The 26,865-nt window shown below is 40.7% G+C and overlaps 3 protein-coding genes across 3 annotated transcripts; 2 read left to right on the plus strand and 1 right to left on the minus strand.

The window, feature by feature from the left end:
• Positions 1-2,047: 2,047 nt before the first annotated feature.
• itcha (itchy E3 ubiquitin protein ligase a) lies at positions 2,048-16,776 on the minus strand. Its single transcript, XM_076741101.1, has 24 exons — positions 16,659-16,776; positions 15,466-15,547; positions 15,035-15,176; positions 14,310-14,434; positions 13,124-13,255; positions 12,555-12,603; positions 12,227-12,405; positions 11,736-11,970; positions 11,511-11,606; positions 10,660-10,834; positions 10,014-10,083; positions 9,794-9,878; positions 8,636-8,764; positions 8,440-8,512; positions 8,169-8,240; positions 7,977-8,065; positions 7,642-7,801; positions 7,390-7,523; positions 6,321-6,461; positions 5,985-6,105; positions 5,742-5,846; positions 5,373-5,469; positions 5,184-5,256; positions 2,048-4,678 (listed from the first exon to the last, which is right to left on the minus strand). The coding sequence occupies exons 2-24, from the start codon at positions 15,488-15,490 to the stop codon at positions 4,579-4,581; spliced, it is 2,607 nt and encodes an 868-aa protein (XP_076597216.1). The 5' UTR covers positions 15,491-15,547; positions 16,659-16,776; the 3' UTR covers positions 2,048-4,578.
• Positions 16,777-17,695: 919 nt separating this feature from the next.
• On the plus strand, positions 17,696-21,504 carry bloc1s1 (biogenesis of lysosomal organelles complex-1, subunit 1). Its single transcript, XM_076741125.1, has 4 exons — positions 17,696-17,900; positions 18,027-18,099; positions 19,109-19,241; positions 19,753-21,504. Exons 1-4 carry the CDS (start codon positions 17,840-17,842, stop codon positions 19,861-19,863), a joined length of 378 nt encoding a protein of 125 aa, XP_076597240.1. The 5' UTR covers positions 17,696-17,839; the 3' UTR covers positions 19,864-21,504.
• Positions 21,505-22,712: 1,208 nt separating this feature from the next.
• On the plus strand, positions 22,713-26,350 carry rdh5 (retinol dehydrogenase 5 (11-cis/9-cis)). Its single transcript, XM_076747797.1, has 6 exons — positions 22,713-22,824; positions 23,736-23,820; positions 23,950-24,272; positions 24,383-24,641; positions 25,212-25,375; positions 25,777-26,350. The coding sequence occupies exons 2-6, from the start codon at positions 23,789-23,791 to the stop codon at positions 25,995-25,997; spliced, it is 999 nt and encodes a 332-aa protein (XP_076603912.1). The 5' UTR covers positions 22,713-22,824; positions 23,736-23,788; the 3' UTR covers positions 25,998-26,350.
• The last annotated feature ends 515 nt before the right edge of the window (positions 26,351-26,865 follow it).

Genomic DNA, 26,865 nt, shown 5'->3' on the forward strand with positions numbered 1-26,865 from the left:
TTGTATGTTAAATGAGATCAATAGTCAAAAATCATCAATCAATCGGAAAACACACATTGATCACACAACATACCTGCTTAAATGATTGAATTAAAAGACACAGAAATATTCTTTCAGGTGGACCCAGAAACAAGAATAACACAATAATAGGTACATACTATTATTACAGTGTTTTAAGCATTTTATTCCCGTTTTTTATCCATCGTTACATAAAACCCATCCTCCAAATAAATAGTATTCAGCCTCTGACTTCCACTCACCGAAAAGTTAGAGCCTACATCCAATTTAATTTCAGCACAGTGAACTACTGTGAAGGTTTTGATACCAAAATGTATTTTGAGAATAAACAGAATTTTTTTTTTAAAAAAAAGTGTATTTTAACTGAAAAGTGTCCTTTCCTTTATGTATAACCATATAGAAAAGTGAAGGCAAGACGTGACTACTTAACTGATTTGTTACTGCAGTATAATTAACTTGGAGTAAAGCTACATTTACCAGACAGGTGCGTAACTTCAGTAAGTGCATTAGTCATTTAGCGGTGACGTATTACATAATGTGTTGTTTCCTATGAAGAGTGCAGACACACGTTGTAATTTTTCAGAAGAAAAACAGAGAAATTCAAAGGAAGCCTTTCGTCATATCCTTCGGGAGAAGTTACAGTCAGGTGGCACAAATCTGAGGAGTTTTAAAATGGGAGGCCGGAGTTTAAGGGTGTACACATACACAGTATTCAGGTACATTCTGGAAGTCAACACAGTAGGCTCATTGTAAGACATCGATTCAGTAAAAAAACAGAACGGTACCTTCTGTTCTTGTGCTTTGTCATTGGAGAAAGCATCAGTTAGTACAATGGCCTTTGTTTGAAGTACTCACACTCTTTCCTCAAGTAAAAGTACTACTATAAAATGAAGTGTCAAATCTATCAAAAGTAGAAGTACTTAGCCTAACCTAACAAATCAAAACAGTACTTTTAGTGCTTCGCAACATAAGTCATCTTCCTTTATTCTTTTTCATAGCAGAATCAATGGAAAGTGCAATGGTCTTTGGAGTACTCACATCCGTTCACTAAGTACTAATAAGTATCGCATTAAAATTTTATTCAAGTTGAAATACAGAAGTATCAACAAAATATATCAAAAATAGGAGTACTTATATGCAGAATTATCACTGCTGTTTCATTAATGTTTAAGCAGAGTTCTATTGCTGCAGCTGGTTGAAGTGGAGCTGGTTGTAATTTTTACTGCAGGTTTGGTCGTTTAATAAAGTTGCATCATGTTCTGTAATCTGATCACATGCTCTGTGTGTCAAGTCTTTATCTGCCAAGTCACTGGAGATGCAGAATGAATGTAGAGCAGTAAAAAAAACAACACTTCCCTCTCTGTTTAGGGGCGGTCTCAGCACCACCTGCACCTGCAAATCAAGTCAAAATTAAACAATTCATTTATGAAAGCAATTGGATGATAATTATTGTAATAATGATTAAGGGTGGAGCAACAATGTTCTTTAAGAAAATTCCCATTTGTTTGTGTAAATGTATTTTTTCATATTTAAGGGGTCAGTGTGAAATACAGTTGTTGCCTGTTGTTTATTTAGAAGAAATATAAAAGCACGAGTCACGAATTGTGTGTAGGAGACCGTAAACAAAAATGTGATTTCTGTGATAATAACACCTCACAAGCGTCCTGCAGGAGCCCCGTTTTAATCACTTTATTACTGTTTTTTTTCTTTTCTGTCAATCAATCCAGTTCATTGTTACATGAAACCCATCCTCCAAATAAATAGTATTCAACCATCGACTTCCACTTATCAAAAAGGTTAGAGCCTCAAAAAAAAAAAAAACAGTGCTATCAATATGATTTACAATGCAATCAGTACAACTTAAACACTACTTTGCATATTTCTATACATTTAAGAGTCCCATGATCTGGAACAGAGCAGATTGAACAGTGAAGTGGTTAATTCTATCAGTTTGGAGAGTCAAGGTCCTATATGATCAGCTGGAATCTGTTAAAATATTGAACAGTCAACATTTTAATCACAAAACCTGTTTTTTTTTTTTTTTTTTTTTAATAATCTCTTCACAACTCTGCACACCAGGAGTTACACACTGAATTTTGAAGGTGTATGTGTGTGTACTGAATCACTGCCATTGGGGGGGGGGGATGTGAGATAATGTGAAACATCTGACACAATCGTGAATAAAATGAGCAGAAACTGTACTGACTGAGGGTCAGTACACCTGTCAGGTCAGTGAGGAGCTTTGGCCAATGAGAACAACCAGCATTTTTTTTAATGAGATACAGCCACATGGTTCATTCATGAGAAACATTTGTGGATACATCCTTTTACATTTTACTGGGACATTAAAGGGAACTTGCTGAAACTGAATTTGTGATTAGGAATTTTCAGTCATCTGGGATACACATCGAAATCACACCATGGAACTTACAGCACGTTGCCTAAACACACGCTACACAGCTTGATGTCTCGAGTTGCCAGTCGTTAAAAAAATATCACTTCACTGACTGAAATTCACTCAGATTTGGATTTAAAACCGAAGCAGCCGAGCTACCTTTTGTTTCCATTTGTGTACCTCGTAGTGACAAACTACCAATGTAATCGAGGACAGCTAACAACTTAACTGTGACTACTGATGTGACGCGTGTCATCATTTAGGGGACGTTAAAAACTGATTACGCTTCGATTTTTCAGTCAAATAGTTTACAAAAAATAATTACATATAGTCCTTTGGTAAACTGGTTCCATAGTCATTTCCTTAAAGTGATACTCTACCTGATACTGAAAAGAATCTAAGTTTGATGTTAGCGCAGCTATTTTTGGAAAAGACATGAAACACACGACTACTGTACAGATGTGAACACCTAACGCCCTATAAAACTAGGGCCGCTGTCTATTCCATGAATTCAAATCTTAATCATCAACTTCTGCCTGCGACTCGAAGGGGTCCACTGCTTGGGTGAACTAAATGTATTCAGATATTAAAGACATTTTCTACTTGGTAAGTATATTTACATAAACTGCATTAGTCACTTAACACATGAGACAATTAGGATTCAGCATCTTCATTATTGATCTAGGATAATACTTAATTCTGGACATCTACCAGAGAATTGGCTACCAGTCAGTGGGAATGATTCAAGAAATCATTGCTCTCTATTACACAATACATTCTATGTCCCCACTTCATTAGTAACAGCTCATAATTGTGAAGAAAAGACTTTTCAGTCTCCCTGACTGGTAAGGAAGTGACCACCTATGGTCAAACAGGCTGATATTATATACAGCACAGACCGTTTAGGGAAGGCAAAGTTTGTCAAATCAAATCTCAACCAAAACCAGTTTCACCATATTGAGAATTCAAATCAATAGTAAAAGCTGAAACTTACCAAAGTGTTATAAAATGATCAAACAAATCACTGTTTGGCTCTATTATTGGCAAAAATGTTTTCTACAAAACTATTGCACATAAAAATACAACCTCTCTTCAGAACAATCACAATCGTCTTACCGCTCACATAACTATGTGCAAACTAATTCAAAAGTTTCAACTCATTACAAAGTTCACAAGTCAACCTGTCGAAATAAGAGAAGCTAGCATCTTAATTAGCATGATCACGGTTAGCGAAGTTATTAAAGGAACTGCGCATGTGCTATGGGAGTCAGTCAGCTGTTAGAAAAAAAAAACAAAAAAGAAACATCCATTCAGCCATCCTTTCAATGAAAGAAACATAAAAGACCCAAAACCATAGATGTGCCTTTGGTGCTTTCGATATGAAGCTTTTCATATTAAGCCAAAATGCACAAATATGGTTCAAGTCTCTGAAATGAATTCTAGTGCACAGACCCGACGAGGCGGCTCTTAAGAAGTTACAACTGCGCAGATTCGCAGACATACGTGTAGAAACTGCACTTGCGCAACGTGCGGCGAGTGCAGACATGACAGGGTGAGAGTCTCTTCTGCCTCCGACACCTCACAGTGGGCTGAGCAGGGCTACGAGAGATCGGGTGGATTACTGTGGAGCTGATCATACAGGTGAGAGGTGACAGTGGTGGGATGAGCAAATTCATGATGCAACGGCTTAAAAACAGTTGTTACTGCACATGAAAACGTGACAGCAACAAAGACTAGAGCGTCCATCTGCAACCCTTACTCTGAAAAGGCTGTAAAACTACATCAGAATGCAGTCGTTTTCCACCTATATTCAATTCAACACAGCACAAAGACAAGACTTGATGTTCAAACTGATAAACTTCACTGATTTTTATAAATAGATGATTATTCTGAATGTGACGCCAGCAACACGTTTCAAAGTGTTTGTGTTTTGAACGTCTTGCCTTTCTACTGTACTGAACTGAATATAAGTGGAAAAGAATTTGCAAATCGCTGTTTTTAATCACGTTTCACACAACATCCAAACGTTTTTCCAATGAGGGTTGTACCAGTTCATCAGCAGCTCCGGGCTGCGGGAGAATCTGTTGAAAAGTGCTGTTGTCTGAAATGGATATGGCTCCTCCAAGCCCGCACTCCTCCATCCTGAAGCTCCTGCTTTTGTTGCATTACTCCTGCCCAAAACCCTCTGTCTCCTCTATAGCGAACATGAGCTTCTCCTTCAGCTGCTCATAGCTCTTGTAAGGAGGGAGGTCCAGACGATTAAAGCTACATGGAGAAAAGAGACGGACGTTAGATGACTCTTCACAGAAATCTGCTGGATTTAACATGTAATCTCCAACACTTTCATGTTGTATCTCTGACACACACACGTGCTAGTGAAACAAAATACTACAAACTACTGATTAAAGAAATTCTCTGCTTTCCTTCATGTTCAGTGTCATTTACGAAATTTTGACCTATCTGCTGAGAGATGTTTACTTACTTAACTGCTGCCCTAATTTCATGTGAGGCTACATAACAGCATCTGCTAAATAAACACTTTTTAATCTGTATTACTTAACGTCCAACCAGAAAGCATCCCCACACACTATTATATAACCTCTAATGCCAAATGAAGGGTTAACAATGGCGGGAGGCTGGTTGCTGGTTGATTCACAAATGACTAAGAGGGTTTGGTCATGAAAGTTTAATCCTGTGTAAGTTTAGACAAGACGTCTGGTGAAATACCTGAAGACATCTATCAACTTAGAAGCAGAACAACTGGTCTTACCACGTGTGGCTTCGTGGAAGCCAGTTCTCTTTGCCCACTTTCTCAATGCAGAACTTTTGGGGGCCGTTGCTTCCTATATGAACCAATAATAAGCACAACAGTTAGCGTGAAATCAAGAAGCCGAGTCTGGTTGCAACATAGAGTGAGTGTGTGTGTGTGAGTGTGTGTGTGTGTGTCTATTCTGCATACCCATCAGGTCAGCGAAGCCGCCCACAGGAAGACGACAGGTTCCTGTGACAAACTGCAGCAGTCTCATCCTCTTCTCGTTGTCCATCTCCTTCACAAACTGTCAACAGACCGTTCTGTGTTAAAAGCGCTCAGCAAGCCTCAAGTTTTTCTTTGCTTTATTAAGAGTTTTGACTTTGGACCCAGTGGCTCACAGCCTCTGAAGCAACAGCAAAAGGTGATCCCAATCACAAAGTTACAGCTATGAGCTCAAGAAAAATGAACTGAACACGTGTATTGATGTACTATAGTAAGAAAAGCAAAGTGAGAAGGACGAATGAGAGATGGGGTTTTGATCTTGCGGTTTGACTGGAAAGCACGGTTTGTACGAACCTGCCAGAACCAGAGGATCTGTTTGCTGCTTCGGGCGTAATGCCTGTAGATTGTGTTTCTCTGCCAGTCCACCAGGTCTATCTCCTGCATCCCGCACAGCATCACCTGCAGGACACAAGGTCAAATATTGATGATTTTCGCTTGCAGAATCAACTCTTTTTTCGAAGGACCAACACTGTCCCACACATCAAACCTCCATGTTCAAGTAAAGGCTGCAGAGAAAAGCTCTAGTTACTTCAGTACCTCTAATTCCTTAGCGTCGAAGTATTGAAGGTATTGCTGGGGCAAAACTTCATTGAAGCCCTCAAAGAATGCTTGAGTCTGCTCCTCCACGCCTCTGGACAGCCTCCACTCAGCCACCAACCTGCACACAGAGATATGAAGATAAACATGATGAAATACTGCTTAGAAAATAAGGAAGCTGTTAAATCATCACGGTAAAATACCTCATTTTGAAATTTGAAGTACATCAACATGTACATGCATATTAACTCTCCTTTAAATTATGTTATTCTAGTCCTGTTTATATTCAACTGACAACAGATGGAGGATGAGAAGCAGTAGACGATGCAGCTGTACCTGATGTATTCCTCCTTATTCTCCTCAGTTACTTGGATGTTCCCTCCATCTGGTTTCAACTCGTGGGTGGTGACCTCCCCCAGGATCTCTTTGTCAACTGAGAAGAACATCTCCAGACCACACTCTTCTATGTTATTATCCCTGCAGGCCAGAGAGTCATTATCATTAGCAATCAGAGAGCGCATGTGTCCACCAGGCTACACGCTCCTCTGAAGCCTTTTCATCAGCAAGAGAAAATTTTGGCAAATTTTTCTGCATCTTGATCTGGATCTGCATCACAAACAAGAATCACGCTGATGGCAGACATGGTTTTTTGAAAATATCCCAATCCTGATTTGTAACATGAGGGCACAGAGCAGGCATGAACTGGGAGAAAAACCCTTAATTAGACCCCTGACCACTGATATATGGTCCTTTTCATTTGCCCAGTAACTGTAGCACCAAGATGAAACTTTGCACATTCATTCATTTGTCATCCTAATTTTGGTGACTGGATGAAATATGAAGGGAGAGAAATGGAAATTTAAAAAAATATGTGGAAGTAACTCTTCAATGGGAGTAGCTGAACATTTTAGGAAACACAGTTATTCACTTTCTAGCAGGGAGTTGGAGGAGAAGATCAATACTACTCTCATGTCTGCAGAGTCAAACATTGCATAATTTAGCTTTGCATAAAGTGTAGAAACTGGGGGGGCGGGGATGGCCTGGCAACTGGTCCAGGCCAAGGAACAGTCGGGCACATAACCCAGCTATCGATCTTCTAATCTAACTCCTGGCAAGCAAGCAAATAAGATTTTCTTTTAAAACCTCCAAATGACTCAAATGAATGTGACAAGTGTTGCAGGGCTCTAGATTATAAATATGTTGGACTTGTGATAACTGGGAACAGAATTATCATCTTATATGTAAAGAAAATGGTGCTTGTGTACTGCTGTTGAACAACAAAATATCATAAAAATAACATCTTAGGGTACATCACAGCAAATGACCACCATACCATCCTGCCCGTCGATCATGCGAACCCTCCCCATTAAGGGTTTCACATTCAGGTTTGTATCCCCAGACCTACTTGATCCAGATGAGAGAGTTGTAGAACTCTGGATCTATGGACTCCAGGTCTTTGAGGGCCAGAGGTTTGTTCAGAATCCGCTTGTAGAAGGGGAGGGAGAAGCCTGTGTCGATGAATTTGCCGTGGAATAAGGCCTAGAAAGGAACAAAGACGACTGTATTTAATATTTTATGATTTACACATGATGCCGTAACCTCCAGTTCACATACTGATGGCACACTGAGTAACTGTGTTGGCAAACAGTGCAAGTACCATGGCAATGAAGCGTCCTATGAACTTGAAGTACTTGAGGTGATCAGGGTTGATGTAGGAGGCGGGGTTGATCTGCAGACAGTAGTTGTCCTTGCCAGCGTACTCAAACAAACAGTACATGGGGTTCAGAACTTCGTGAGAGAGCAAGAAGAACCATTCCCTGGAAAAATGAGCACAGAGGACAAAAAAAACAATTAAGAGGAAGTGGTCATACCGGTTAAGCTGCAAGTTTTGCTTTTTGTGTGGCTGAGGGTGGTGTCAAAAAACCTACAAATGGGAACAAAACACACCTCACGAGTCATACAGTTGGATGCAGTTACACAAAATTCAGTTACCTGGCCACGCCTCCGTAGTCCAAGCCCTCCTCTCCGGGGAAAATGATCCACAGTCTCCGCCTCAGATCTTGAGGGTGGAAGCTCATGATCTTCGAATGTAGACACAGAATTACAACAGTTCAGCACCTCAGACCCTGACAAGATCATGCTGTTAAAGCGAGAACTGAAAAGACAGTATATAAGAATGATCACCTGTTGGAATGAGTCCTCAAACAAGGTTTTACGGGAGACGGTGATCTTAATGTGCTGAGGCATCGACAATTGCTGAGAGAGGGGAAAAAAACAATATAAATACTTACATTTTAGACAATCTGACTTCTTTGTACACCAGTGAACATTAACTTTTATCTTTGCACGCTCAGGAACTCGAGGCATGAGCTCCCACAGTAAAGCAGCATGACGATAAAGACAGATTTTATCACGGGAGATAAAGTGTTTCAACACCTGTTTGAGCAGCACATACCTGACACCAGAACCTGAAGTATTGCACTTTGGCTTTGAAGTCCCTGACGTAGGTGATCTGTGGTCCGTTCTCACTGTGGAGAGAAACACAGAAGACCCATTTTCAATGTCAATTAAACGAGCACATTTAGATAATGCCGTGTGAGCCACTCTTTATTCAAATGAATTGACTTGATAAAGAGCAAACGAGAACTTACAGCGAGGATTTCCCTGTGCGAGGGTCAATGTAGGTCGTGGTTCGCCGGTTGTGGTCTACAAAGTAGGGAATACCATCCACAGTGAACCTCATCTCCCAACCCTCTGGCAGGGGCTTATCATTCAGCAGCCTGAACAAAGCAAACGCATCAAACCAACTGTTATTATAAACAGATACACATTAAATTTACACTGCAAGTGAAACTGGGGGGGATTAAATTACAAGAGAAAACGAACGTGGACTAATCACCACAATACTAATGGGAGCATGAATGATTCATATACACATTAAAACAGCAGAGATTATAATATATGCTATATTTGCACATTCCTCAGACTATGATTGCCCTGAAGCAGCATTTCTCAACACTGAGGTTTTCTTGATGTAAACAGGGTCACAGGATATTTGACGGGCATTCACACACATCCTCAGACTGATTTTAATCTGCAGCATATTTTAACACAATAATTTAAGATCTTTGAAATCAGAAGTGTCCCATACTGAAATTTACATCTTAACTTAATGGGTCAAGAGCCTACAAACACGAATATAAACTGGGAAATGTTAAAAACAAAAATGTGCCCTTAAGATACAGAAAGCAGGAGCTTCCTCCACACTGTTTCACAGCCATCATCGGTGACACTCAGCAGTGTTTAATCAGACGCTCTTTCTCATAACTTCCTCATTAGCAGCACTTTATTGATGATTCAGTGCAGGCGCAGTTTAGAGTGATTATGCTGAAACGATAATGTTTGAATCCACTGAAGCTGAAACTTTCTACAATCAATATTTCCACACCTTCCACATTGTTGGCATGTGTTTGTCCTGTCACTATGCACCCACTGGTAAATGATTACATGTTAGGGCAATTCTGTAGCTTGTTGGAGTGTTGGAGCAGATAAGAGTAATATCCCACTTTAAGAAGGTTGTTAATTCCACTTCTTCCTGACCCTAAAGAGGGATCAAACACGTGTCTCTCCACTCTCCACTGCTAATGCCGGTTAGCACTGAGGCCTTAGTCTGAAGTGCTTTAGAAATGTGCAGCTGAGCAAAATGCTGGCACATTAGCGCCTCTTACAGACAATATAACGAAATTACAGCCAGGTTAGAAAGAATCATTGACACATGCACATAGACACACGCGCAGGCATGCACTCACCCTTGCGTCCTGGGGTCCTCCCACTGCGTCGTCCGAGTGGGATGATGAACAAAATACACTCTGCCGTTGGTGTCTGTTCTTTTCTCTGACATTAAAAACATAGATACATTTCAGTATATGACTCAGTGTCAGTTCGTTACCAAGCATTTCTACTAACAGCCACGGGCCTAGAAAACATCTTTACTGTGCTTAGCTTAAATAAATGCTCAGTTATCCTTACCCCAACCATGTGGCAGTGGTCCCATCGGGTCAAACTCTTTATTGGCTGTGGCGACCAACTGGTCTTGGAGCTGAGCCGGAGAGAGAATGGGACACTTAGATTTATTACAGATAAAAAAAAATAAATAGTTCAAATGTACCATGTAGTGCTTTGTGTTGTTTCTGTTTTTAACTAATGTTGCTTCACTTGTGAACACAGTGCAGTGGTTGAATAACAGTGAACGCTCGCTCGCTGGCTGTTTATTTTTATTGCTAAATAAAAGAAATGGTAAAAACTGGAACAGTTTACAGCCATGTTTGCCATGCTGGGAACCCCAGAGGCGGTTATGGGTTTATTTCATTTTTGTTTATTAGATTTTAAGCAAACCGAAGAATCATAATAGGTGTAACCTTTGCAATTCATGCACAGCTTGTAAAATCAAGTAAATGAGCCTAAAATGGGAAAATAAAAATTATCACTGTGATGTGGAAACTTGAAACCTCCACTGCGCGCGCGTGCGCGCACACACACACACGCACACACGCACACACACACACACACACACACACACACACACACACACACACACACACACACACACAGAGTGGACGTCAAGCAGTGTGGTGCATTTAATAAATCCAGTAAAAAAGATGGTGACTGCTCTCACCCCGTAGATGAACCTCTGGTTAAACTGCTGCATGGCTCCCTGCAACTGGCTGCGCTGGTGCTGCCACTCCTCATAGTTACGCACTGACTCCTGGGTGGGGCGTTGCCACGTGGTCGTTCGGGTTATGTGGTCCACATAGTACACCCTACCCATCGGGTCCACCCTGCGCTCCCAGCTACAAAAAGGGAGAGTAAAAAGAAAGCGGTGCTGAGTTGATGATGTCGGCCAGATGTCAGATGTTCCTGATGGCTCCACCTGACATTTTTTATGAATATCACAGGTGTTTTAAAGGTGCCATATGCAGGAATTTTAACTTAAAACATTCAAAAATGAACTGAAATTGTCAACAGAATGTGAAGACATAACAGTTGTGTCAAAGATGCTTATGTTTTGCATTGCAGAGATATCTAGTGAAGTTAGCATGCTAACCATCTAGCCTCGGCCTGTCCTGTCACATAAAGCCACTTCGCATCTCAAAAGGAAATAGTCTGATAGTATAACATAGCTCAGGCCCCCCGGAGGTGGGTGCTGACTGATGCCCGACCTCCCTCTAAGTCCTCTCCTGCTTCATGCCTCTCGTGTCCCTGCCTGAAACCGCTCTGTCTTTGTTGTCTCCGGAGTCAGAGTCCTGATCAGAGCCACTGTAACTCACCTCGATACTGTATCTTTATTGCACCTTTAATCTGCTGTAGTATTTTAATATCACTGACATTAAATTTTAAATCAGCTCTACAGTAATAGTTAAAGTGGTAATAAAATATGGGATCACTTCCATGGTATGGCTGCACAGTTCAACAGAGCAGAACAAGACGCATGTCAGTCCACACACTATGAATCAAATGTTTCTGTACCCTGTAGGCAGAGGCTCAGGTCTGTCCCAGGTTGTCCTTTTCTCAATGTGGTCCACATAGTACACCCGTCCATTCTGGTCCACCCTTTGCTCCCACCTGTGGAAACAATACAAATGAGTGAGCAAAGACAAAGCACGGGACAACATACATAATTAGTTGTAAGGCTGCAGAGTAATATGTCTATTAGCAGTGGCCACAGTGAAGTGTAGTGCCTTGCTCTTTTACCCTGGTGGTAAGGGGCCGTTGTTCATAGGTGTGATTCTGGGAGTTGTTGTGGCCAGAGCTGCTGAGGCAGGAGTCCCTGGTTTGGGGCCACTTGCTGTGTTTGAAGAACCTGCTGCCGCCGCTCCTGTGCCTGAGTCATCCTGCTGATTTGAACACCCACTAGCTGACGCCTGAGAGGAGCCATCGGAAGCTGGACCCTCACTTAGCTCACTGGGGGAGGAACTGCTAGAGGAGGCTGGGAAGAGAAGCGGTGAAGGTGGCAGAGAAGGAAAACCTTTAAGTCTCTGAATGAATTTGCAGAGATGTGTTTGCTTTGATTGCAGTCATTGCACACAGTAAATACAACATTTTTGTATATGAAAGAAAATCCATGATATGTGGACAAAGTGAAATGATTGATATGTCGCGTGACTGGTGTGTCACACTGTATGTGAGTTCATGTTGTATTATAATGTTTTTGACATCATTTTGATGCCTTGTACTTTTCCTACTTGGTGAGGCTGCTGGTCTGCGAGGCGTAGCGGGAGGAGGTCGGGCTGGTCTGGGAGGACGCGAGGCGTTGGAGCCCCCTGGAGATCGGGATGGAGACCCCGTACCATTGACAGCATGACCATTCGGTACAATAACCCACTCCTCTGAGTCACTGGAGGGAGACGTGTCCCTGCTTGACCTGGGGATCAAAACATTTGCTGAAGTTATTCTACAGATGTACAATGAGTATTTTCTATACAACACAACACAAAAACTTTATGAGAGATATGCTTTTGTCTTACCAAACCCTGAACCCAAGATTTGCACCAAAAAAGCATTTATACTAACCTGTTGCCAGTCTCTCCATTTTGTCTTGCATTTCCATTTGGAACAGTAGCTAGAATGACGACAGGAAAGACAACATGTGACATCATTAATGTAAAATAATTTGCAATGTGACTCCAACAGCACAACTTGGCATTTACTCAATAAGGGACAGTTGATTTTTGATTTTGATATATCGGCTGATATTGGTTGTTTAATGGAATAGATGTATGCTCTTATTGTCGTATGTTTATTTGCTCTGTCTTATGTTGTACTGTCTAAGTGCAGAGTGTGATAATTTGTCTTCTCTGCCTCTCATGTGAAAATGCGTAAGTGCCAGTTCCCAACAGGTGTAGAACTTTATCAAAAACAAAGCAGTGGGATTTGGACTTTAGCTTTTAATTATCAGCAGAGAGATGGTCTCTTTCACTAGAACTGATAACATTCAATTAATCTATGAAGAGAAGGGAGGGTAAACTCTCTTAGTAACAGCTAAATTAATAGAACTGTGCACATGCATGGATCATATGTTCCCATATTGTTCCTGTGGTAAACCTTGTCTTGCAGGTTTGTGTTTGTGCGTGGTTCCTTACCATGTTCTCTCTCTGCCGAGGCGAAGGTTTCTGCGTCTACCTGCATGCCGTCTAGACAAACTGACAGGTCACCGACAACATCCTTGGGGTCTCTGTAAGAGCACAGCTGCAGGGTCTGCACCACCTCACACACTGGGGAGGGCACAGAATATAGTGTTCAACAGGTGCTAAAAATCTGAAAGACTGAGAACACACCTCAGGTAAACTCGTCACAGAAACACCCACACTAACCAATCGCAATGAAAACAGATAGACCGAGGTGGTAGAAACTGCCACTGAATGTACAGTACACACTTTTCCCAGTGAAAGATGCAATTAAAATTACATCTTCTTTAGGTGGCCCCTCCTCACTGGCCCTTCATAATTATCTCACTCTAAAGCTATTTGGTTACTGGTTTCAGCCCTGCAAGTGGGAGTATGGGGCTCTAAAGACCGTTGTATCAGTCACTCTGTCAGCTCAAACCACTTTAGTCACATGGGGAGAAACAACCACCATGGCCTCAAGGGGCCACTGGCAAGATTTTAGAATGCTGCTCATGAACTGAAGTGCAAGCAGCTATATAGAACATGGACCAGACTTTTCACTTGTCACATGGTTTGCATGTGCTGACTAGGTCATTGCATGAGGCTGTAAACACACTCCGAGCAAGCAGAATGTCATAAGCTATGTTAGGCCTGTATCCCAGGGAAAAGAAAACCTACTGAGCAGTGTGCACGTTGGTTGCCAAGCTCATTGAAGCCCAATAAAACATTCTCATAACAAGCAGAGGCAGATATGCTCTCTTACACTAGAGTGCACAGTGTCTTCAATTGCATCTGCCAAATATAATATGCAGCTGACAGATGCACAAAATGAATACTGAAAGTGACACGACACGGGATACAACTTTTTGTGATTATGCAATAAATAAGCCATGTAGTGGGTGCTTGATCCTGAATACATCAGGCAGGAGTCTGTGGGAATCAACCCCCAGAGCTGAGAAATGTAAGCTCGACATTTTGCTCCTTGGACAACAATGAACAATTTTCATATTCAAAGTTGACATATCAAGTGACATTGTAAGCAAATTCTACCTTTAGCTTTGTGCTTTGACAAGGTCACAGGTGTCTTGTGCCAGTAAATGAAAAGAAATGAGCAGAAAATTTGCAATATAATATTTTCTGAAAGAAAATTACATGAACTCACGTTTCAAGTCGTTAGCCTTAAGTATCTCGCTGATCTCCAGCGTGGCCATTCCCAACAGGATGTCTGATTTCAGCGTCTGGTGGCTCCAAACACGAAAGTTCAGCTTGCTGACCGGAGTCACAATTCTGTAGAAAAGTGAGAAAATGACCAGATACAAGACAAATTAAAATTAATGGATGATCTGCACTCATGAAAGATGCGTCAAAGATGACATAGCATAGCTTACTGTTAGGCTACAGTTGAACTTTGACAAAATAAAAATATGGCGGTTATGTCACAATTGAATACCCCTGAAATGGGTCATTAGTTTGACCAGTTACTTATCTGTACACACTGGACCCTATTTCAATGACACAATGACCATAGGAAAGGTGTTGAGTGCCTGGATTTTGTGAGCTCACTTGCTATTTTCGTTCAGATACATCAGGTATTCATTAACAATATGTCATCTAAGTATTTAGTTTACCCATGCTGACAGTCACCAAAATCCCCAGCTGAGTAACTTTACACCAGAAACAGACCTAGTTCTGAAACGTCTCCCTCTCTCTGAAAGACTCTACAAAACAGCACATAACAAGGTTTTAAGACCGACAATGTTATAGGTAGACTCGATTCAGTCCAAATTAATATTATTTTGTTAATACAACTTGTACAACATCCAGTAATTAATCAGTTGTTTGTTCAGCTGCTTCTTCTCCTATGACAAACAAAACAGTCGTACTCACACTGTGAGAGCCTGCTTCCATTTCGGGCTGTGTGTATTATTACATTTCTCTGTCCTCTTTGACTGGCCATCCACGGCTACCTCCACATACGGACTGGGACCAAACCAGTTCTTTTTGTTTTCCTTCAGCTTGGCTGAAAGAACTAGAACGGAGAAAACACCACAGTGAAATTGCACGTAATGTAACTTTCAATAAATATAATCAGAATTTGTATTTGGTAAAGATGCTACAGTTTGCTAATACCACTAACTTATGAACATAAGCCATCACTTCCAGTAGCCTCCCAGTGCTGAATGCAACCACAGTCTGTGACAGCTCTTCAGGCATTTTTTTTTTTTTTTTTTTTTTTTTACAACAGGAAGTTAACTGCCCATAGCCTGTAGCTTCCTATCTTAACAGACAAGCTTACTGGTCTTGCAACAGCAACTTACCTGTGACTTGCAATTGGGCCTTCATGGTTCATCCATAACACTGCAGCCTTTTTGGCTGCTACACCGAAAGGACCTGCAACAACTGGAGCCAGTGACATAAGATGTAAACATGGGACACTCTATGCAGGTAACCTACTTACAGAGTGATTAGGCTATTAGGTTGCTACAGTCTGTGGAAAGTTAAGCCTGATTTTACATGCAGTACAATGGCAAATATGGATAGATCATTAAAATAAAGGGGTTTATATGGCAGTTTCACATATCTGTAGACTTTAAAAGAGTAGGTTTGTAGTTATGAAGATGTACATTTACCGCCACCATGGAAGATAGGCACTTAAGATACATTTACTGTACAGTATGGATTTAATCTATAGAAACTGTGCACACATTTTAACACAAATTCGTCTGTGTAGACTCACTGACAGACAACAGGTACTTCATCATTGCCTGACTCTATCTAACTCATCTTATACAGTATTATTTGACTACTCTACACAGTAACACGCTGTGTAGATATTTTTAGTGTTCAGACATACAATCTGTCTAAAATGTACGTTACCGAGTCACTGGGTTTAATCTTAGCTATTTTAAGAAACGACCATGTACCGTCCATAGCGAAAATCCTATCCTTAACTTGGCTAAATTAAGTCTCGCTAAACCTGCTTTGCTAATCTTTGACAATATCCTTTGACATAACAAGAGGGTAGTTAAAATGCTATACAAGGGGGGCACGTTAATAACACTTAACAGAAAGATGCTAACTGCATCAGAAAGTAATATAACGTTGAACTTGTCAAAGACGAGACGTGATCCCTGCTATCGGCAACATGAAGGCAGTGCAGCTGTAGCTTAATAGCTTTATCTGTCAGGTTAGCAGGGAGTTAGCAAACAGGAAATTTGTTGTGAGGACAATTTCAAACACCAGCCTTTTGTTGACTGACCGGTTCGAATGTGACATTGATCTAGATGTATCGCTGGTTATTATGTAAATGCTTTTTATGAATTATTAATAGAAATTGAGAAGTTCCGCCACCGGGAGCAACTTTGTTTGCCGATGTCCTAAACACCGAGGCTTAAGCTAACCATGCATTAACTAACGCTGGAAATGCTAACACCACCCGGCTCCTTGAGATGCTTCGATCGTTCGGTCGAGAAAATGTCACATATGTCAGTTAAAGAGTAAAGGCGCATACCTGAATGAAACAGACGATAAAGGGCCACACAGACTTCAGTTTCAGCTATACCTAGATTGTTGACAGATAGCTACCTGCCATCAGCGCAGACCCGTGTTCCGCTAGCCAGAACAAGAGCGGCTTTTCCGGTCCGAGTTTTTCATAATAAAATGGCACATACGCATATACATGTACAGTACCCAAGTATTGCAGAAACTTTACTATCCTGTAAGTCTAAATTAAATTGCAAAAAAAGCCGCATATTCTGCACAATTAAAATGTGAACGTTCACTTGTGGCCCTAGTTTGACAAAACATTCCTAAGTTCACGGTGAGCCTTTTCTGGACCACAGTATTTTCTTTTGAGTCACATAAATTTATAATTTTTTTTAATGGAATTGACACTTTGCTGCTGCATGCATCTTTAACAAGACTATATGATCTTTAAATCAGTTCAGTGCAGTCAATCTTCTAGTGTCACTGTACTACGTACAAAAAGTACATATACGTGGTTGTTTTTCTATTCTGCGTCCTATACAATTTTTTTTTTTTGACCCCTTTGTGGCACTAATAGTTGCTAGCTGTAAAGACTTAATTTCCCCAGTGTGGGATCAATAAAGTCTTATCTTATGTTATCTCAGTCATAATACCAAGAACGACAGACTGAAAGCTTATTTTTCTTGCCACCTTTATTCCCGCTCTTGCCATTGCTTTCCATTTCTTCACTTCATTATGTAATTATTATTAGGGATAGTAGTAGTAGTGGTAGTAGTAGTATTAGCAGTAGTATTATTTTTAATCCTTTATGCTTTTATTTTGAAAGCTGAAAAGTCAAGACATAAAAACTGATAGTGACAACACCATGACACACATTTTCACAATTAAATTATAAAATAAAGAGCACCTACAGGCCCTTAAACTGTCTGTTAAAATACAATGTACAAGCTGGTCTGATTTCTACATTGTGGGTTGCGTTAATTTCTCACATCATCATAACAAAATTACATTGATGATAATAAATGGCGCTATGTGAGGCGCCATTTCGGCCACGCCCACTTCTGTCGTCTTCCTCTTGAGTCTCGTGACAGAAGTAGCAATAGTCAGCTGTTAGCATCTCCAACGTCTCGCTTTATAAAAGCCATGTTATTGAGCTAGCTGTAACAAACGAAAACATTGGCGACATAATCTCGACGACCATCAAACATGTTGTCTCGTCTACTTAAAGAACACCAGGCGAAGCAAAATGAGCGAAAGGAGCTGCAGGGTGAGACGCTAGCTCGTTAGCTATCGTGCTAACATCCTAGCATGCTAACTGAGTTGTTAGAAGGCCCCATAATCTACCATAGTACTGATGATTTGTGTGTCTGTGTTGATATTTTCACTTGCACAGAGAGACGCAGACGTGAAGCTATTTCTGCAGCCACCTGTCTGACAGAAGCCCTGGTAGACCACCTCAACGTTGGGTATGAAAATTCACCTCCTCGCCCCCTGCTGGGTTTTTATCTTTTGGTTTAAGAGACCTCCTGTTGTTGCCTTTCATACTTGTGGAGCAGTGGTAGTTGAGGATTAGGACATGGGATTTTTTGACATCCTGACACCCTCACTAAGTAAGGAGTTATGTCCCAGTAAAGCTGCTAATGATTATTTCCAGTATTGATCAATCTGCCAATTATTTTCTAGATTGCTCCTATGGCCGATGATATACTTGAATGATTAATCAATGATATAAAATATTCTTCTGTGGACAGATTGATATCTCGAATGTTATTAGGGCTGTACAAAGGATTGATTTCATTATTGATTCATCCATCAGTTTCTTTCAGATGATGCATGTAATCAATAAAATGTCAGAAAGTACTGAAAAATATAAAGCCAAAGAGATTTCTCCAACCAACAGTCTAAAACCAGAAGATATTTAACTTACAATAACAATAACCAGAAAGAACAGGAAATCCTCATTTCGTACGTATGTTCTAAAAAGTTCTTCTTCATTACAAACATGTTTCTTAAAGTCATAGGCAATGTATGCTGTTGTCTGACAAGGTACTGTGGTTCCCTTAGAGATTTCAGTCAACCGGACCCTCCCCACCAACACCTCTTTCTGAGCCAGTAGAATAAATCAATCCACTCTTGGCAGGGCAAAATTGGCCTAATGTGTGACACAACCACAAATAATACATTAAGACTGTTAACATTGTGAAAGTCGTGATGAAACCAAGACAATCAGCTTAAAGAACAAGACGGGGAATTTTTTTATAGAAAGGATTACGGCCAAAATCCTTGGTAAGATTTCATTGTTTGAATATTACAGTATGTTTTCAGTTTAAATGGAGAAATCAATGACTTAGACTTTGGACCGTCAAATAAAATTTCACTCTCACATCCCACGGTGGATTTATGATATACTAGCTATATTTTCATTTATTAACAATACTGTAGCTCTTCTCATTGTTGTTTCCTGTTTGACTTCAGAGTTGCCCAGGCGTACGTAAACCAGCGTAAGCTCGACCATGAGGTGAAGACTCTCCAGGTGCAGGCGAGCCAGTTCTCCAAACAGACTGCTCAGTGGATCACTATGGTGGAGGGTTTCAATCAGGCCTTAAAGGTAAGATATGTTGTGTCAATGAGAAATGAATCTAAAAACAAGGCTTTTCTGTCATGTAATCTGCTCATATACAGATTAAAGGAGATTTCAAATATCATGTACTTAATAGCAGAGTGGTTTCAACGCTGTGTGACCCTTTTACATTTTACTGGGTTTTGTGATTCATTTTTAATATCAAAGATATTGCCTCTTGCAGATTTAGCCCTTTCTAGTGTCTTATCCCAAGACAATTGTCTGGTCGCAAACAGCAACAATATAAATATAAAGCCAGGTTTACCAAAAGCTTATGAGTTTTATTTTAGGGCCTTGAAACTGATCCTACATCTGAGAGGATTTGACAGGTGGTAAAAGCAATTCATTAATGAGCTTCCACTCCCTCTGCAATTATCTAGCTTACATGGTCTTCACAGGGTGAAAGGATGGGTGGAAATGCTCGTCCTGGTGATTGGTTAGATTGGTAGATGCACACTGTGGTGATGCTAATTCTGTCACTATATTGTATTTTGAACAGGAAATTGGGGATGTGGAGAACTGGGCCCGCAGTATTGAGATGGACATGAGGACCATCGCCACGGCTTTGGAGTACGTGCACAAGGGTCAGCTTCAGTCTGCTTCCTCATAAAGGTCATGGTGGGACATTTACAGCTGAAGCTAAATTCACTGGAATGAAACAGAGATCCAGTTGACTCTTATCAGCAAAGATGCAAGCAGCGGTGGCTGTGCTCGTCTGCATGCCCCTCTGAGCGGGTTAATACTGATGGTGACTTTGCTCAGAGGACTGTTGAATGTCTGTTGCTTTTGACAATTAATTGCACACCTGTATCACTGCTTAAGTTCTTGTGTGAGCAGCAATGTTAGCCAGTACAAGCACACGGTGATGCCGGAGTTCAAAGATTAAGCTTGTGTATAAAGTTAAAAACAGGTCTAACATCTATTGAGTAGAGACTTAAGTTAACAAATAATATTTTGCCAATTGAATAACTGGAGGAGAAAAGATAAAAATCAGTATGTTTGTTTTTTTTTTTTTTGTTTGTTTGAGGTTGTCACATGTAAAAGCTTCACTTGCTTGTAATAGGTTTAAGGGGCTGCAGACAAATTTCCACTTGTCTCCTTGTCTGTAGTTTGTCCTAAAAGCATTATATAGGATGGATTATCTTCAGTACCTGATACCTGAGCTTCACTACCACTCAAACGTTTTCGAACACCCCAATTTTTCCAGTTATTTTTTGCAATTCAAGTCCAATGAATAGCTTGAAATGGTACAAATGAAAGTGCTGAACTGCAACAGGTTAAAAAATGGTTAGGTTACCCAAAACTGAAAAATAATGTACATTTCAGAATTATACAAAATGGCCTTTTTCAGGGAACACGAAATGAGTTAACAATTTAAAGCTGTTCTGCAGCAATGAAGGTTGATCAAGCCTTGGAAGCTGGTGCTACTAATTCCTACAGGTGTTCCAACTTTTCTTGATTGCTTACAACCCCCTGTGTCTGCATAGAAGCAGTGTTGGAACACACTGTTGTCCCATACCCTCGTGAGCATCAGTTGAACAGTATTGTACTGTAGAAAGTAGTGTGTTGCTCCAAAAATGGTGAGAAAAAGGCAATTAGCAATGGAAGAGAGACAGACCATCAAACGCCCCCACTGGACTACTGAAGACTGAAGAAGGTATTATGGACTGAATTTAAAATCTTCGGTTCATCACGCAGGATCTTTGTACACCGTCGAGTAGGTGAAAGGATGGTTCCACAGTGTGTGACATCAACTTTCAAACATGGAGGAGGAAGTGTGATGGTCTGGGGCTGTTTTGCTGGATCCAGAGTGAGAGGCATCCTGAACCAAAACGGCTACCACAGCATTCTGCAGCGCCATGCAGTACCCTCTGGTATGCACCTAGTTGGTCAGGGGTTCATCCTACCCAAAATATAAGTCCAAGCTATGCCAGAACTACCTCAGGAAAAAAGAACAAGATGGTAAGCTTGGAAACATGGAGTGGCCAGCGCAGCGTCCAGACTTAAACTCCATCGACCTGGTTTGGGAGGAACTGGACAGAAGAGTGAAAGCAAAGCAGCCTACAAGTGCCACACACTTATGGGAACTTCTGCAACAGATTTAGGAAGAACTTTCTGAAGAATATTTGATCTCTATTGTAGAAAGAATGCCACGAGTGTGTTCAGCTGTTATATCTGCCAAAGGTGGCTGCTTTGATGAGTCAGATGTTTAGAATACATTTTGGTCATTTTGAATAAAGTAAAAAATGCACTGCTGTTCTGTTTCTCATAAAGCAAGATTAAATGAATATACCACTGAGGTGTACGTGTACGTAAGGTTTCACAGCCACAGTTATATGAAAGATTTGCATGAAGAACCTCATTTGAAAAGGTTTTAACAGCCTTCTTAAAAATGGATGCTCAGGAGACCTTTTAATTGTTAACCAGATGACAAAGTAATAACATTCAAGATCTTAGCAACAAAGTTTTGCTACAAAACTACTTGTAAACCTCTACACACAATTGCTGGATAAGTATGTTCCTGGCCCGGTGATTGGACAATTCATGGAATGTGTGACGTGAATGTTACGTCACCGTGCACGAGGCTGGTGACTGCAGTCATGTAATTGCAGGCGTGTTTGGTAACCTAAAAACCCAGTGTCTAGAACCAGTTGGTAGCACACTTTATCCTTCACTTTGCACTTCACACGGCATAAAAAATCTGTTAAATATGCTTCAGGCTCCCAATCTCAAAGTAAAAATATTTTATTGGAAGCCAGCACTTTGAGAGAAAAGTCCTTTGGGCAAGTTTAAAGTTAGAGTTTTGCATGGAGGGTGCCATTGTGACGCAAGTCACGTTTATACCAAAGACTTTTCCTTATTGCACCAAGGTTCTGTTTAAATAAAATACTGATAAGCCACAATGCTTTGAACAGTACAATTGCCACATGTTTACTTTCAACATCAGCAGTATGAGCTGACTGGACGTGTGTCGCATACATACACAGTATATACACAGTATACTGTGTGTATTGTTATGCATGTAAAACTGATATAACAGGGCAGTGAACTGAATGAGACAAGGAGATTATACACATGTTTTTGAGGGAGCACAAGGCTTTAACATGTGGGATTATGATCAGTTTGTTTTAACACTCTTAAAACATAAAGTGCTTATTATGCCTCTGCAGCCTGGAAACCAGCAGGTTCTAAGAAAAGAGCGGGCAAGATTTCTGGTCGAATGCTTCAAAGAGCCTGATGTGTTTTCAGAGTAGATCGTGTACCGTGAGAAGTTGAAATGTCTTAAAAAAAAAAAAAAAAAGTTCATTGATATCCAAGTTCACACTGTGTCCAGAAAATTCTCTGTGCATTCTGTAAGTCCCACCATTTTATTTTGTTCTCAAACACAAACACACATGTACAAAGCCGGTGGTTACGGATTGGGGATTACCAATTGCGGACTTGTCTTAAGGGATAAACCGCAGGGATAAAGCCTCTCTCTGACCAGCCTCCGAGCGAAGACAGAAGAATAACCAGAAAGGGAAAGGGAAGAGGACGGATAACTTCCATCACTTCTCAAAGACAGGAAAAGGTACGACAGTTTTTATGGAATTATCTGTCATCATCAAAGTACTTTCTCTGCCTTTTGTGCTCTGCCTTAAATTCTGGGTTTTTTTTATTATTACTGATTAACCTCTGTCACACTGATAATGATCACAATTTCCCATAGCAAATGTTCAATTTAATCCACAAAATAATTAGTTTCAATGCGTATAATGAAAGCTTACAGCAAACAGTAATTCAGGTTTTAAGTTTGATTAACTTACCTGATCAAATTATATTGATTTATGTGAATATTGATGTATTCTGCTTCTTGGTATATATATTAACAAGCAGTATTAAGATGAATGAAGATTTCTTAACCTGATTTGTAATTTTACAGGATCATTTACTTTTTAATTAATGTTTTCATGGCCACAGCTACAGTACGGGTCTTGTATCTGATTAAAGTCTGCAGGCTATTTTGATATCACAGATAACACGACCCACAGAAGTATCTTTTTCTTTTGTTTTTCTCAGTAACAAGCCAGAAAACTAATTAGTTTTCAGCAATGAGCAGCTTAAGCAGCTCTGTCACGGGCATTAAATTTATGCTTCAAAACAATGCACCCCCCCACCCACCCCACCCCACCCCCGGGTCTCCCACCCTCACAAATGCCTTTCTTTCTTCCATAAGAGTATTATCCAAATATTTCTCATGTGCCCAAACCAGTTCTGCATTACAAGCACCTCTAGTAAAGCCCTCTGTGAACAAACTCATTGTGTTCCATAAATTAGAAAAAAGGTTCAGTAAACGAAGGCAACGCTGCAGTAAAATTTCAAATACTGTGAAATCGAGCAGGGCTTTGGCTGTTGGGATTCCTACCTTCCATTTCTGCACAATCGGATTTGGCCGTTTGCCATGTCAATACTGAGTAACATTTGCTCAACATGTTTTTTCAGCAAGCACTCAGTCCTCCAGGTGACCAAAAACCACTTCTAATCCTGGAAGCAGCATGGATACGCAGTTTGTCTACGACCTTTTAGGGTAAGAAATACCAGTGCTTCACTACGTTTTGGGGAAACCTTTTTAATGTCCAAGCTTACACATCTTGAATACTGTCTAAAAGTCAAATCCCTGCCATCCTCTTCTCCAAACGTCTCTGTTCTCTTTCAGGGAAAATGCTTGGCTGTACATCGGCGTTACCTTTGTGGTGTTGTGGATTATCATGTGGCTGTACAGAGACAGCCTGGAGATTGAGGACATCACCGACAAATATGTCTTTGTGACCGGCTGCGACTCAGGGTTTGGAAACCTGCTGTGTAAGAAGCTTGATCGTAAAGGTTTCCGTGTGCTGGCCGGCTGTCTCACAGAAAAGGGAGCTGATGACCTGAAGAGGGTGGCGGGGCCTTATTTGAAGACTGTGCTGCTGGACGTGACCAATCAGGACAGCATCCAGAAAGCCATGGAGTGGGCCAAGAAGGAGGTTGGCGATAAGGGTGAGAGATGGCGTCACATTATTTCATTATTAGATGACTGAGTTAATCAAATTTCATAAGCCAGATCGCTAACAGAAAACATGCTCTCCCACCCTTCATTTCCTCTGTAGGACTGTGGGGTATTGTGAACAATGCGGGACGCTCGTTACCCATGGGCCCGTCAGAGTGGATGAAAGTGGAGGATTTCCACAGCACACTCAAAGTCAACATGAATGGAGTGATTGGCATGACGATGACCTTCCTGCCGCTCATCAAAAAGGCTCGCGGCCGCATTGTGAACGTAGCATCAGTGCTGGGCAGGGTGGCTGCAAACGGTGGAGGATACTGCATCTCCAAGTTTGCAGTGGAGTCTTTCTCTGACTGCCTCAGGTTAGACTTACACAGCCTCAACAGCATCACATCAGAGTGTATTCTGTGCAGCCAGTTAGTCTGTTTCTCTTCTTTATGAAGACTTATATTATGATTATGAGGACAAATAGTCATTCAGGTCATAATCTTTATATCTTCAGAGTCCAATGAGGGAGATTTAGTTTGTGGAGAGGGTTTTATATGAACCATTTTCAGGAATATAAAAGGCGAACAGTAGCACATATTTAGAGCAATAAAGCACACTGCACAGCAAATTGCAGTAATACACCAAACACACTGCCTCAGCAGATGCCAGGTAGACACATCCCTGGCTGATGAGACCAGACAGGGAAGGAAATTGGTCTTTCTCGCTGCTTCTCAATGATTTCATTTAGCTGTGCTTACCATGAACCAACACACTTAGTGCGTTTATCTACTAGATATGCTATTACATTTTCATTTCTGACTCTCAAGCTGCAAAGCCAGTTTATGATATTACAGCTTCACGGAAGAGGTCACAAACCTGTTTGAAGCCCTGTAATTTATGTAAAACTCATGCAATGCTATCCTACATCACATTTCTGTCTTCAGGAGAGATATAAACTACTTTGGAATCAAAGTGTGCATCATTGAGCCGGGGTTTTTCAAGACTGCAGTGACGAGCCTCGATCCCCTCGAGAGGGAGCTGCATCGCCTGTGGAACCAGCTCAGCCCCGAGGTACAAGCCAGCTATGGAGACAAGTACCTTGACGAGTGTAAGTAGAATACTAATATTTATTTGGGCTCAGAATGCAAATTATGAGTCAGCATCTCTTCACTGGTTTACCTGAAATGTGGAGAAGTGCTGTATCTGTGTGATGTTTTCATCTCTGTTGTCAGAAAAAGCCAATTAAAAGACACATTTTAAGAGTCAAATGAATCTCATTCTCATACTGGAAGTACTGTTTTTAGAATATAATGAAATGTGAGCTAATTTTTCATAAAAATGTCCCCTATTTAGCAATGACTCTGCTGCACCTGAAGGCAACATAACAGTTCCAATCAAAAATAGTACCGCATACTTGAACAATCATAAAAAAAATATATACATTAGGAAGTTCAATAAAATTATTAAGTTTTATGCAGAAAATCTATTGTTATTTATCCTCCCTTTCAGACATCAAGGTCCAGCGTTTGATCATGAATGCTGTCTGCGACGCCGACCTCACCAAGGTGACCAGCTGCATGGAGCACGCTCTGACTGCCGCCCACCCGCGCACCAGATACAGCGCCGGCTGGGATGCCAAGTTTATCTGGATCCCCCTCTCTTACATGCCTTCCTGTGTCGTTGATATTGGACTGAAGCTGGTGCTGCCTCGTCCTTCAAAGAGCGTGTAACTCGTGATGACTTGAAAGTTATCTGCCTTTTTGTGTCATTTGATGCAGTGCGGAGGTCAAGTCAAAGAAAATAATCTTTTGCCTTAAAGAAAAACCATATTCCTTATCTGCATTGGCCATGCAATGATCTGATGTTGCAATTATTATATTTATATGTGGATGATCTGCCAAGTAAAAGTATTGTCTGCTTGAGACAGTAAGGCAATACGAAAGAAAATAATTAAACTGTATTATATCGTTTACGTTTAATTATTGTTTGTTAACACTGCTGTGCCTTTTGACGCTGTTATTTATGTTCCTTGATATGGAGGCTGTTAACCATCAGAGGCTTAATAAACAGGATTTTACCGTTATGATAGAGTGTTTCTCAGAATGCAAATATCAGATGAACACATGAAAATAAACACCATGAAAAGATGTCGACACTGAGTTACAGGAATGTGTAGCAGCATCATGATGGTTTCTGGCCTTGATGACCTTTAATGGCGGTGATTTGCTCCACTGTGGGATGGGACTCTGTGACTTTGGGGCCAATGACAATAATGATTTTAGACATTTTGTTGTTATATTTGTTCACGACCAGTCAAAGGCTTTCTGAAACTTAGATTTCCCTGGATCGAATAGAAGAGGCAGTTACAGATGTGGGGTTATTTGTTATGATTTCATCATAGCTGAGTGCTGTTTAATACTGCTGATTTGCTTCATTCATGATGCTGAATTCTGGGGCAACAAACGGTTAAATTGATCCAGATTTATTGATAGAGACACAGTCCTCATGACAGACCTCTGAGCTTCAAAACACATCTCTAGCTCCTGATTGGCTACTGTATTTGTCAGTCATGTGACAGCTGCCACATGAAGTGGCGTG

This window comes from Chaetodon auriga, chromosome 2, assembly GCF_051107435.1.
Source record: "Chaetodon auriga isolate fChaAug3 chromosome 2, fChaAug3.hap1, whole genome shotgun sequence".
In the NCBI taxonomy this organism is placed as follows: domain Eukaryota; kingdom Metazoa; phylum Chordata; class Actinopteri; order Chaetodontiformes; family Chaetodontidae; genus Chaetodon; species Chaetodon auriga.

What these genes read in the sequence shown, in the direction of transcription:
- bloc1s1 (XM_076741125.1), top strand. Translation starts at nt 17,840, where the DNA reads ATGTTGTCTCGTCTACTTAAAGAACACCAGGCGAAGCAAAATGAGCGA. An exon ending in TGAGCGAAAGGAGCTGCAGG is followed by an intron (nt 17,901 to 18,026) that starts GTGAGACGCTAG and finishes TCACTTGCACAG; the next exon opens with AGAGACGCAGACGTGAAGCT. An exon ending in GTAGACCACCTCAACGTTGG is followed by an intron (nt 18,100 to 19,108) that starts GTATGAAAATTC and finishes GTTTGACTTCAG; the next exon opens with AGTTGCCCAGGCGTACGTAA.
- rdh5 (XM_076747797.1), top strand. Translation starts at nt 23,789, where the DNA reads ATGGATACGCAGTTTGTCTACGACCTTTTAGG. An exon ending in GAAGGAGGTTGGCGATAAGG is followed by an intron (nt 24,273 to 24,382) that starts GTGAGAGATGGC and finishes TTTCCTCTGTAG; the next exon opens with GACTGTGGGGTATTGTGAAC. An exon ending in TCTTTCTCTGACTGCCTCAG is followed by an intron (nt 24,642 to 25,211) that starts GTTAGACTTACA and finishes TTCTGTCTTCAG; the next exon opens with GAGAGATATAAACTACTTTG.
- itcha (XM_076741101.1), bottom strand. Translation starts at nt 15,490, where the DNA reads ATGAAGGCCCAATTGCAAGTCACAG. An exon ending in AACTCTCTCATCTGGATCAA is followed by an intron (nt 6,462 to 7,389) that starts GTAGGTCTGGGG and finishes TCTGGCCTGCAG; the next exon opens with GGATAATAACATAGAAGAGT. An exon ending in CGGCTTCGCTGACCTGATGG is followed by an intron (nt 5,257 to 5,372) that starts GTATGCAGAATA and finishes TGGTTCATATAG; the next exon opens with GAAGCAACGGCCCCCAAAAG.